This window comes from Choloepus didactylus, chromosome 8 (assembly GCF_015220235.1).
Source record: "Choloepus didactylus isolate mChoDid1 chromosome 8, mChoDid1.pri, whole genome shotgun sequence".
NCBI lineage: Eukaryota > Metazoa > Chordata > Mammalia > Pilosa > Megalonychidae > Choloepus > Choloepus didactylus.
In genome coordinates, this window is record NC_051314.1 from 62,598,291 (window position 1) to 62,611,638 (window position 13,348).

At 36.3% G+C, this 13,348-nt stretch overlaps 1 protein-coding gene across 3 annotated transcripts in view; it reads right to left on the reverse strand.

The window, feature by feature from the left end:
• The window catches only part of MDM2 (MDM2 proto-oncogene), a 35,343-nt gene that overhangs the window by 10,500 nt on the left and 11,495 nt on the right, over window positions 1–13,348 (reverse strand). For all 3 annotated transcript variants that reach the window (XM_037846407.1, XM_037846406.1, XM_037846408.1), the window contains exons 6-10: window positions 12,861–12,928; window positions 12,643–12,739; window positions 9,098–9,258; window positions 7,752–7,907; window positions 7,084–7,161 (exon numbers count right to left, since the gene is read on the reverse strand). In XM_037846407.1, coding sequence (XP_037702335.1) covers window positions 7,084–7,161; window positions 7,752–7,907; window positions 9,098–9,258; window positions 12,643–12,739; window positions 12,861–12,928 — 560 coding nt within the window. The remainder of the gene's footprint in view (window positions 1–7,083; window positions 7,162–7,751; window positions 7,908–9,097; window positions 9,259–12,642; window positions 12,740–12,860; window positions 12,929–13,348) is intronic.

A 13,348-nucleotide genomic window follows, 5' to 3' on the forward strand; every position in this document is an offset into this window, starting at 1 on the left:
GGGTTGAGCCCCCTACTATAGGTTTTACCCTTGGGAAGACCGTTGTTGTAAAGGAGAGGCTAGGCCTCCCTATGGTTGTGCCTAAGAGCCTCCTCCCGAATGCCTCTTTGTTGCTCAGATGTGGCCCTCTCTCTCTGGCTAAGCCAACTTGAAAGGTGAAATCACTGCCCTCCCCCCTACGTGGGATCGGACACCCAGGGGAGTGAATCTCCCTGGCAACGTGGAATATGACTCCCGGGGAGGAATGTAGACCTGGCATCGTGGGACGGAGAACATCTTCTTGACCAAAAGGGGGATGTGAAAAGAAATGAAATAAGCTTCAGTAGTAGAGAGATTCCAAAAGGAGCCGAGAGGTCACTCTGGTGGGCACTCTTACGCACACTTTAGACAACCCTTTTTAGGTTCTAAAGAATTGGGGTAGCTGGTGGTGGATACCTGAAACTATCAAACTACAACCCAGAACCCATGAATCTCGAAGACAGTTGTATAAAAATGTAGCTTATGAGGGGTGACAATGGGATTGGGAAAGCCATAAGGACCACACTCCACTTTGTCTAGTTTATGGATGGATGAGTAGAAAAATAGGGGAAGGAAACAAACAAACAAACAGACAAAGGTACCCAGTGTTCTTTTTTACTTCAATTGCTCTTTTTCACTTTAATTATTATTCTTGTTATTTTTGTGTGTGTGCTAATGAAGGTGTCAGGGATTGATTTAGGTGATGAATGTACAACTATGTAATGGTACTGTGAACAATCGAATGTATGATTTGTTTTGTATGACTGCATGGTATGTGAATATATCTCAATAAAATGAAGATAAAAAAAAAAAAAGTCAGTGACGGTCAGGTAGGATGTGGTCTCAGGACTGGCCACCGGGTTTAGCAATGTGGGGGCCTTGTCAGGGGTGATTCTGGTGGCAGGAAGTTGAAGGGGGACAGAAGTCTGACTAGAGAGAACCCAAAGGAGAATGAAAAGAGAGGAACTGGAGGCAGCAAGCATAGACAAGTCTATACTTGTTATACGTGCTGTAAAGGATATCTCAGAAATGGACAACAGCTATTGGAGTAAGGGGGAAAGCACAGCCTATTGCAGTGTGGGTGAGGAGGCTCCAGTAGAAATGAGTCTGGGTGGTGTAGACACAGCAGTGGTGTGCAAACTTCAGGGGCATCAGAATTCCCTGCTGGCCTTGTTAAAACAGAGACTCGTTGAACTGCAACTCAGTAGCCTTGATTCTTGAAGCTGATTGTATAACTATATAGTTTACATGGTGTGACTGTGCGACTGTGAAAACCTTGTGGCTCCCCCTCCCTTTATCCAGTGTATGGACAGGTGAGTAGAAAAATGGGGACAAAAAGGAAATGAAGAATAGAGAGGGATGGGATGTTTTGGGTCTTCTTTTTTACTTTAATTTTTATTCTTTTTTTGTGTGTTAATGAAAATGTTCAAAAATTAATTGTGGTGATGAATGCACAACCATATAGTGGTACTGTGAACAACTGACTGCACACTTTGGATGATTGTATGGTATGTGAATATATCTCAATAAAATTAAATTAAAAAAAAAATGGATTGGGATGGCATAGAGAGAAGTGGAAGCTAGTTAGTCCACCTGGAACAACTAATAAACAACCAGGAACTAGTAAAGAATCTGGAATAACTGCTGGGGGACAAACTTGACTGCCCACACATCATATACCAACCTGGATTGGGAGGAATGCTCGAGATCCCAGCATAAAATCTATAAGTAAAAACTGCAGACCTGTGCCAAGAGCTCCTCCCCCACGGCAGCCCAAACTGCAAAGCCTCGCTGTGATAGGGAGTAATACTCTTCAAACAAGCGAATATACCTCAGCCCAGCACCAACTAAGGTTTTAATTAAAAAATGCTGACTACTCAATACAGCTACGAATCTCCAACAAGCAGAGGCTTTTGGTAAGGACTGACCTTGGAGAGCCAGAAGACCTCTCTGGGAGGGAGGGGGAGCCCAGAGGACCAGGTGCTATCTCTGGCCAATGGGTAAAACTGATGGTGGCTGCAGACTGGCCCTGAAAAGGGGCTTTCTGTCCCTTTTTCAGTTCAGTGGAGAAAGCCTCAGCCATTTTCAGTTTCCAGCATTCTCACCCAGACAAGGGTGGAGTTAGCAGAGTCAGAGACACAATCCAAATGCAAATGATATCTCCCTAGGGGGTATATCTTTCGTAAGAGGACAGAGGTGGTGCCAAGCTCCCCTACCCGCCTTCCATTCAGAACCAGACCCCAGAGCCTGGGGGAAAACAGCCACAGGCCACACCTCCTTACATCAATATGGAGTGACAGGCTGACAGGCGCCACCTGCTGGGCAGAAAAGCACAATGGCTTGAGGCCTCACAGGGTGCATCAATCTTCTAAGAAACACCCTCAGGAAAACCTGATACTACTGTCTCCTGAGACCTGAGCCCTTTCTGGTCTGGGAAAACCTGATTGGGGTAACCAAGGAAGCCAGATGCCTAGACAACAGAAAACTACAACCTACACTAAGAAAAATGAATTTATGGCCCAGTCAAAGGAACAAACTTACACTTCAACTGAGATACAGGAATTGAAATAACTAATGCCAAATCAATTCAAAAAGTTTAGGGAAGATATGGCAAAAGAGATGAACCGTATAATGAAAACACTGGGTGTTCATAAGGAAGAAATCGAAAGTTCGAAAAAACAACTGGCAGAATCTATGGAAATGAAAGGCACAACACAAGAGGTGAAAACCCCCATGGAGATATACAACAGCAGATCTCAAGAGACAGAAGAAAACAATCAGGAACTGGAGAACAAGACACCTGAAAGCCTACACACAAAAGAACAGAGAAAAGAACGAAAAAATACGAGCAATGTCTCCAGAAATTGAATGACAAAACAAAACGCAGGAATGTACATGTCATGGGTGCCCCAGAAGGAGAAGGGAAAAGGGGCAGAAGCAATAATAGACGAAATAATCGACAAAAATTTCCCATCTCTTATGAAAGACATAAAATTACAGATCCAAGAAGTGCAGAGTACCCCAAACAGAATAGATCTGAATAGGCCTGTGCCAAGACACTTAATAATCAGATTATCAAACGTCAAAGATAAAGAGAGAATCCTGAAAGCAGCAAGAGAGAAGCGATCCATCACATACAAAGGAAGTTTGATAAGACTATGTGTGGATTTCTCAATAGAAACCATGGAAGAAAGAAGGAAGTGGTGTGATATATTTAAGATACTGAAAGAGAAAAACCACCAACCAAGAATCCTATATCCAGCAAAACTGTGCTTCAAATATGAGGGAGAGCTTAAAATATTCTCTGACAAACAGACAATGACAGTTTGTGAACAAGATACCTGCTCTACAGGAAACACTAAAGGGAAGTACTGCAGACAGAAACGAAAAGACATGCATAAGAGGTACGGAAAATAATTTTGGGAAATAGTAGCATAGCAATGTTAAGTACACTGAACAAAGATGACTGTGAGTACAGCTGAAAGAGGAAGGTTAGGACCACACGGGACACCAGACCGAAAGATGAAGGATAAAGACCAGGACTATATAACTCAGTGAAATCTAGGGTGCTCAACGATCGTAATAAAAGATACAAGTATGTTTTTACATGAGGGAGAACAAATGAATGTCAACATTGCAAGGTGTTAAAAATAGGGTGGGATTGGGGGGAAAATACAATCAATGCAAACTAGAGACTATAATTAACAGAAACACTGTATTATGCTTCCTTTAATATAACAAAGGCAACATACCAAAGCTGAATGCATATGGGCGGCACGGGCATCGGGGAAGGATAAGGGACTCCTGCCATAGGTGATGTTGTCTGATTCTTTATTCTACTTTAGTTTAATGCTATCTTTCTTTTTGTTGCTTCCTAGCTGTCGTGTGTGTGTGTGTGTGTGTGTGTGTGTGTGTGTGTGTGTGTGTTTCTCTTTCTTTTTTCTTTTTCTTTTGTCTCTCTACTTTCTTTGACTCTTCCTCCTCCTCGTGGAAGAAATGGAGATGTCCTTATATAGATAGTGGTGATGGTGGTAAATATATAAATACGTGACTATACAGGGAACCACTGATTGTTTACTCAGGACGGAATGTATGGTGTGTGAACAAAACCATCTTTAAAAAAAAAAAAAGTTGGAGGTTAAAAGATGGGAATGTATAAAACAGTGAATCTTGTGGTGGACAATGTCCATGATTAACTGCACAAATATTAGAAATCTCTCTCATGAACTAGAACAAATGTATGACACTATAACTGGAAGTTAATAAAAGGGTATAGAGGAAAAAAATATATACCTATTGCAAACTATATACTACAGTTAGTAGCATTTTAACATTCCTTCATCAACAGTAAAATACCAAAACTATGAATCAATAATGGAGGGGGGGTGGTTAGAGGGATGGGAGGATTTGAGTTTTCCTTTTCTTGTCTTGATTCTTTTCTAGAGTAATGAAAATGTTCTAAAAATTGAAAAAAAAAATTAACTGTGGTGCTGGATGCATAGCTATATGATGGTACCGTGGGCAACTGACTGTACACTTTGCATCTTTGGTATGTGAACAATCTCAATTAAAAAAAAAAAAGAAACCTAAAAAAAAAAAAAAGATTGGGGTTATGAAGGCACAACTATATGACAGTACTGTGAACAGTTGATTGTACACCATGGGTGACTGATGGTATGTGAATACACCTCAATAAAACTGAATTAAAAAAATAAATAACTAGTGACAGTTATTTATTGCTAGCTAACTTCTATTGCTAGACAACTTCGATAGGTCTAAGGTAAAATACATCACACAGCTCAATTTTCAACATTTCATATTTTATATCTAGCATTTCATGTGTAGCAATCTCTCTTCAAGTATGAGACTGTAAGCACATTTCCTTTTTCAGCCATACCATGCTAGAAAATCCTAAAACTAAAAATATTTTCATTGTAGTATTAACCATGCACCTATGAAGTTATCTGTTCAGGGACACAAATAAATAAGGTTAGTTCATTCAGTTCAAGCAAATGCTTTGGGATCTTTTACTCTCATAAGGCCTGTATCCACTCCCTTAAAGGCTCAACACTGGATACTGTGTCTAGAGTCTACCCAATCAATCTGGATGAAACCTATCCACTAGAGAAAGGCTAAAACCTCCAAATCTGCTATACAATAGCACTCTCTTAGAAGTGCTCTAAAACCAGGATTCAATTAAGTACTCCCCAACTCCATACACAAGGTAAATGCTAAAACAATCTCAGCAGTCTTTGCCAGCTAAAATATCTCATCCTTGATCGCTACCCAAAATGTATGCTCTTTATTTATCTATCCTTTCCTGTGTTCTCATCTCTGTAACTTCTCGGCGGTTCTTCCTTATCCGAACTTCTCTTCCAAACTTTCCATCACACAACTTGGATAACAAACTGCCCCACATCCCCAGTCTCTTTACTGACATGTTCTTATATCTCCTTAACTTAACTGAAGCATGGTTATTGCCTACGGACACTGTACATGTAAAACTTGCCATATAATATCCTTATCTTGCCCTGAATAATGTAAGCATCTTTAGACTGCCTGACAAGTGACATAAGACATAAGCAGTTAAAAATGGGGGGGGGGGGGGCTGTTCATTGTCCCACACTGGTTCTTCAAAGTTGTCAAAGGATTTCCTACTAGCTAATAAAACCAAAGACAAAGGTCTTGAAATATGGAAGGAAAAAGTGCTTCAAAGAGTCCTTATTGCAACATCTATGTCAGAAACATTTCACTCAACTTGCATTCAACTGAATCAACTGGTTCCTTAAGTTATTTTCTAATACAACAAAAAGCTTGAGAAAGATTTTGCAATTTCACCTGCTTTTTTGCATTTGGATAATTGTTTCCAACTCAATAAAAAAAATGGGATTTACTGTGTTACTCAAATATAATAAAAGGCAATATTAATTAAGAAAATTAAAGCAATAATACTCACTGAAAAAAAAAACAAACTTCCAATTCCTCAAGAATCCAATGAAGCATGAAATACAAAGGTTTACATCCTAATTTTTTTGATGGCAAATCCTATCTCATGCTCTAATACAGGTCAATATTTAAAATATGTAAAATGTTGGTGTGCCAGTTTGAATGTATTATGTCCCCCAAAATGCCATTATCTTAGATGCACTCCTATGTGGACAGATGTATTACTGCTGATTAGATTGTAATTCTTTTAGTGTTTCCATGGAGATGCAACCCACCTAACTGTAGGTGATAACTCTGATTAGATAATTTCCATGGAGATGTGGCCCTGCCCATTCAACATGGGCCTTGATTAGTTTACTAGAGCACTATATAAGCTCACACAGAGGGAGTGAGCTTGTTACAACCAAGAGAGACACTTTGAAGAATGCACAGGAGCTGAGAGAGGAGCTGCAGCCTAGAGAGCAACATTTTGGAGATGGCCTTTGAAAGCAGACTTTTGTTCCGGAGAAGCTAAGCGAGGACAAACACCCCAAGAGCAACTAAGACTGACATTTTTGACAAGCTGAAGCCTAGAGAGGAACATCCCGGGAGAAAGCCATTTTGAAACCAGAACTCCGTAGCAGTTGCCAGCCACATGCCTTCCCAGCTAACAGAGGTTTTCCTGATGCCATTGGCCATCCTCCAGTGAAAGTACCCAATTGTTGATGACTTACCTTGGACACTTTATTATGGCCTTAAGATTATAAATTTGTAGCCAAATAAACCCCCTTTATAAAAGCCAATCATTTCTGGTGTTTTGCAAAAAGACAGCATTAGCAAACTGCAACAGTTGGTAATTGTTAAAGCTAGGGTGAAGAGTACACTGGAAATACAAATTAAGCTCTATGGTGTACATACTTAAAATTTTCCATAATAAAGTTCTTAAAAAGTTTCAATTCCAGCACACAGAACTAAAAATATGTAACAAGAGATTCCAACACACAAAAAAGAACACAAATGCCTTAAATCATTAAGACTTTATAAAAAATTACCTCATTTCAGTGAGTAAACTAGATATATTTTTCTAATCTTAACCTCAATGTTATTTTTGATTACTTAAAAGAGTAGATGCATACTTACAGCTAAGGAAATTTCAGGATCTTCTTCAAATGACTCTGTATCACTCTCTCCTGCCTGATATACAGTAACTCGATATACCTAATAAGATAAAATTCATTAGCATCAATTTATCACCTTTTTTCCTTCAACCAAGGTTTCTTAGTGGTAAGTGATCAACAAATGAAATATACTACTATATTTGAGAAATTCTGATACAAAGGTCAAAATGAATGAGTGTAAAGAGGGAGAAACAGAGGGAAATTGTCACCTACCATAGTAAAAAGTCAATAGTCAAAATCTTAAAAATAAAGCAAAAGATTCAGTTAAAATATTTTATATATACATATATATATGGCAGTATTAAATAACAGCAGTAAACAGCTAGAAATACTGAAAGCAGTCAACTCCAAGGTACTATTTGACCTTAACTGTGTGCATCTTTTAATTTCATAAAAAGCAAATAAAAAGCACATTAAGGCTTACTGACTTCTTGGCATCAGTTATGAGAACATAAAACAGACAATAAAGAATTACAAAAGCCTTACGTTCACACATTAACATTCTAGCTTGAACAAATTAAGAGACAAAGATTTCAAGCCAAATAAATACATGCTCATTTCAATCTCAAAGTTAATGGACATGGAAAATATTTAACAACTTTCTAACACAGATAAGGAAAAGAAATCTACCTCGTCATCTTCATCTGACAGTTCTTGTCCTTCTTCACTAAGGCTATAATCTTCTGAATCGAGAGATTCAACTTCAAATTCTACACTGAATTGATCTGAAACTGAATCCTGATCCAACCAGTCACCAGAATGTTCACTTATACTAGCATCAAGATCCTACAAGAAAAAAAAGTGACAATATATATTCCATCTTGGCCTCTGTAATCTTCCTAACTTATCCATGTGCCTCTATTTCTTCCTCAAATCCATCCTGAACACTACACTAGCACTAGCACTAGATTAAGATTCTGGGTTATTACTACATTGATATTATTTCCATTTTAAAAATCCCATTAAAGAAAACAGCCAAAGCCCCTTGACATTCAAGGTACATACGGTATGCCTATATTAGGATTTTCAGCTCATCTCCAATTAGACATGCCCCTCTGCTAAACATGGACAATCCAGCCCATCTACATTGTTTCTTAAACCAACATTGGCACATCAATTTCCATACCTGACCTCTCTGACTGGAATAACAAGAGTTTCCAAATATACTCAACCTTCTTTGGCAAAGCCTCTGTCAAGACAAGGGCTCTTCTGTCTTTATTTACTACTTCTGATACTACTGAGTATTACATACTATCACCCATAAATTATGTACTGGTATTCTTCCATCCATTCATTCATCACCCATAATCAGAAAGTACAGGTATTCTTCCATCATTCATATTGGTATTCTACCATCATTCATTCATTCAAGAATTTATTCATTCTTCCAACATTTCACGGCATTGGTAAATAGACCTTACTTGATGTCTAGACCTATATATGATATAATACTCCAAGTATGATGACTTATTTGCTGATGGCTAAAATAAAAATTTATTTTTACTCTAAATATTCAAGACAAAAGTCCCTTAGAATCCTAAAATATCTAATAGAATCAAATTTTCAATTTTGTTCCCTAATTTTTTTAAGTAAAGCTTCCAAATTCTCAGATTATTCAACACTCCAATTTATTTCCATTTATTATTGAAGTGACCCACAAAGATTATCCAATATACAGAATGTCATTAATGACTATGCATATTGGTACCAATTTTACCAACACATCCCAGTGCAACTAAGAACTCTACTGTCTTCCACCCTTCCCTCCAGACCTGGGGAGTAAGGGAGATCTTTACTGCAGTTTTATTCAAAAGGAAAATTTACCATTATGTTTAGCAGCAGTCCCTTATCATATATGTGCATTCTATCTGTTAATTAGATAGACTCAGCAGATTAACAGATATCTGCTTATTAGGATTTCCAGAATGAGATTTTTTTTTTTTAAAGTCTTGCTTTATTTAAAATGCAAAGATTACCGGATTTGATGGAGTCTCTGTCGATTCACTGCTACTGCTTCTTTCACGGCATATCTCCCTTATTACACACAGAGCAAGGCTTTCATCAAATGAAAGGGAAATGCTATCAGATTTGTGGCGCTTTCTTTGTCGTTCACCAGTTAATTCATCTGAACTTTCTTCTGAATATGTAAGGAAAAAAAGTTAATCAAATGGCTATACTGCAATTTACTTAGAAACTGTGCTTCAGTTTCAATAAAATTAAAAAGAGAAGAATAATTAATTACTACTACTATTTCAAAAACCACTGAACACTAGTATTCAAAAGTTTTATTGGATCTGAGAGTTACAAGACAGCAACGTATTTTTAAAAAGGATTTTTAATCTTCTTTTAGAACATCATCTCCGTAAGTCACAATTAAATCCAGCTAGTTTTTCTTAACCAACTAATCTCAGATTTTTGTTGAGATCAAACTTATGAATTTAAGATTTCATCCTTTTATTTTCTGAAAAGAACCAAAAATGTTTCATTTATTTAGAAGACATTTAATGTTTCAATTTCTTCAGTGTCCTCTACTTTCAACAGAGATCAAAACTGCTAATTTATTTTTATTTTAAATAATAAATTATCTCTGACCTAAAAAGTCAGAATGTTAGCCAAATCTGTCAGGAATATAAATTAGAGCCCTACCTTACACCAGACATAAAAATAAATTCCAAGTGGATTAAAGAGCTAAAAATAAAAGAAACCATTTAAATACCCATAAGAGAATATTCTTAAAATACTGGGGTAGAGACATATGGCATAAATGCCCTCGAGAAAAATATATCAAGATTAGACTATGTTAAGGTTTACATGACAAAAGAAAAATACCAAACTAAAGTTAAAAGACAAATGTCAGACCAGAAGAAAATATCTGTAACATATAACATAGAAAATGGTTAATATCCACATTATACAGAAATCCTCCTACAAATCAAGTAGGGCAAAAATAAACTTGATTTTTTTTAAAAAAAGTCAAAAAGATATGAAAAGGCAATTCATAGAAGAAATACAAATAACCAATATACATATGAAAAGTGATTACCTATCTCCTTGTGATCAAGGAAATGCAAATTGAAATGAGGTAATCTTTTTAAATGTAAGATTATCAGGGAGGATTTTAGAGATAGGACATTTTCATACACCGTTGGTAAAGAGTATAAAATAATACAACACTCTAAGGACAATTTCTCTAGCCTAGATAATTATTTAAGGATATATGTACACGGATATCCTCTGTACACTTACATGTAAAGAATCCAACAGGGATATATGAAACTAGATGAACTATTCACAGGCCTGAAACAGGTATGACTCTCACACCTTTTCTTATTCCATTTCTCTCTCTTGACCTACCTAGTCAGAAGTCATCTCTTCTTCCTGTGAATTCCCAAACCACTCTTAAATCTTATACTCTAAGTATATTTGTGTTTATCTCCACAACTAGATAACAAGTTCTTTATACAAGTTCTTAATTATTTTAGTATCCCCTATAAAAAAGGTAATCTTGGTTGAATGCACTGGAAACCTAAACCATACTTTTGATCCATATTTTTACCTCCATCAAAAAATAGCATTTGGGGCTTTTTTTTCTGATTATTAAAGTAATATATCACTAACTTAGAAACCTAAAGAAAACAGAAAAATAAAAAGAACAAAATGTAAATCACCTGTAATGCTACCAATGAGGGATAACTACTATCAACATTTTAGTGTAATAACTTCCCAGTTTTCATTTATTTAACAATTTACTTTATTTCTTTATTTCAAATTACTTTATTTCAAAATTACAATTGAAATCACATGATATGTACAATTTTGGGGGTGCTTTTCCTCAATGAAATTAAGAGCCTTTTCCCTTGCTATCAAATATTCTTTCATGCTATTTCAGAACACAGTGTCCATCATATAGGTTCATATACTGTTCAGCATAATTAAACCATTTAATCCCCAAATCTGAACACCTGCTTTGTGTCTAACACATTGCTTAGGCATACAATAGTGAAGAGAAGTCAGCCATTGTCCCTGCCACCAGAAGGAACTTTCATTCAAACATCAAGGCAACAGAAATGTAGATATTTATTAAGTTAGAATGAGTGCTATGAAGGAAACAAACAGGATACTAAGGAAAGAAAATCACTGAAAGGGGCCTACTTTTCTGGGTGGTTAGGGATGGGTGCTCTAAGGTCACTTTTACGCAAAACAGAAAAATGAGGAACTAGCCTTACTACGTTGAGGTAGAAGAGTCCCGAGCAGGAAAAAAAAGGAAGTGTGCAAAGGTCTTAAAGCAGTCAAGTGTTTGACTTAAGTAAGGAATCAAACAAGTAGTTCAGCTGAAAAGCAATGGAAAGGAAAAAGGCAAAAGACCAAGTTAAAGATAGATCAGGGCCTTGTAGGCCAAGGTAAATAATGTAGATTTTATTTGAAGGCCAATGGCAAGCCACCAAAGTAGCTATGTGGGAGAGGGACATAACCAAAATTACTTTTTGCAATCTGTTTTGGTTCTGTGTGAAGATACAGGAAGAGCAAGAGCAGAAACAGAGAGAAAATCAGGAGGCTGTTGCAGTGTCCAGACAAGAGATGACCATGGCCTGGAGCAGAGTAACAGCATTTTCTATTGTCATAGACGGTATGTTTTCAGTGATAATACTATAATGAATATCTCTAAATATAAATCTTTGAATTTCTGATTATATCCCTAGGATAGATTCATAAAAGTAGAGTTTTTATCCATAGTTTTGTTTTTGTTATTGCCCTTTTTGCTATTTGAATTTTTAATGTTATTCCTATTGATTTGAGGGAACTTTTTATATAATAATATTAACTGTCAAATTTCAAGTCAATATCTTCAAACGTTATAATTTTTCTCATTTATCTTTTACATTCATTTGGAATTCATTTTGGCATAACATACAGATGTAACTTGTTCCTCCCCCCCCCCAAATTACTAACCATTTATTCCAGTTCCATGTATTTAATAAGACATCCTCTGTCCTTCCTGCTCTCTGCCCTCATGTATAAGATTCTATTCTGGGTTTACATACTCTATTTCACCTGAATCATATGTTTTTTGTTATTATGGCTTTCAATCAGGCAACAGCTTCTTTCTCCCTTTTTTCTCTATAAAAAATGTTCTCCGCTATTTTCTTCATGTCTTCTTCATTTCTACAATGCTATTTACTTTCTCTATTTTAACTCATTAGTATGTTTTTTTATTAAAAACAATATAAAAATTTAACTGTTAAGGTGACTAAGAATAATGGCTACAGTTTATATCCCTGTCCTCTATTATCCTGAATAATTGAGAGCTGGCTAACTATAAACTCCAGTGGGGCACAGCAACCATAAAAAATGTTGCCAAGAAAGCAATTTTTAATACCAAATAAAATATAAAAACAAGAATGAAACTCAGAAAGTAGTCTAAACCAGAAAACCAAAACAGTTTAATTTAACATAAAAGCACTAAATTCATTAGAGAAACAACAGCAAAAAGCTATTTGAATGTGACAAATAACATACACACCTGTCTCACTAATTGCTCTCCTTCTAGATGAGGTAGTTGGTCTAGAAATCAAATTTGAGGATGAAGGTTTCTCTTCCTGCAGCTCTTGTACAGAGTCCTAGGCATTCAAGAAAGACCATAAAAAGACTAAACCTGTAACACCAGGAAGCTAAGAATTCTCTGTTTCAAATAATCTTTCCAATTTTGAAGAAACCTACTAAAATGTGATTAAAGATTACCTTTTGCTCACTTTCATCTTCAAGGTGACACCTGTTTTCACTCACAGATGTGCCTGAATCTGATGGTTCTAACAGAAAATAAACACACAATTACAAACTAGGGAAAGGATATTTAATAGATAGTAGTCCAGGACAAACCCTTTACATAATTTAACCTTCCAAACAAAAATTAGACAAGTATTTCCCAAGAACCAGTCCCCAATAATTTAATTCTAATGTAGGAGATACATGAAAGAATAATTATAAAAGTATAATAAACACATTAAAAGAAGCATATAAGATAAGTTAAGTAATGGAGAGACAGAGCAATGATTATTTGGTAAGGACAGGGCAGGGTATGAGAAGCAAAGAATCAGGATAAATTTCATACAAGAATACATGGAAGCAGGCACCAAGGAAATACACATCCAGAAGTGAACTTAACAATGCCTGTTGCAGGGAACTAATAGTAGTTCATTACTACAGGAATGTAAGCAGGGTTAGATTAT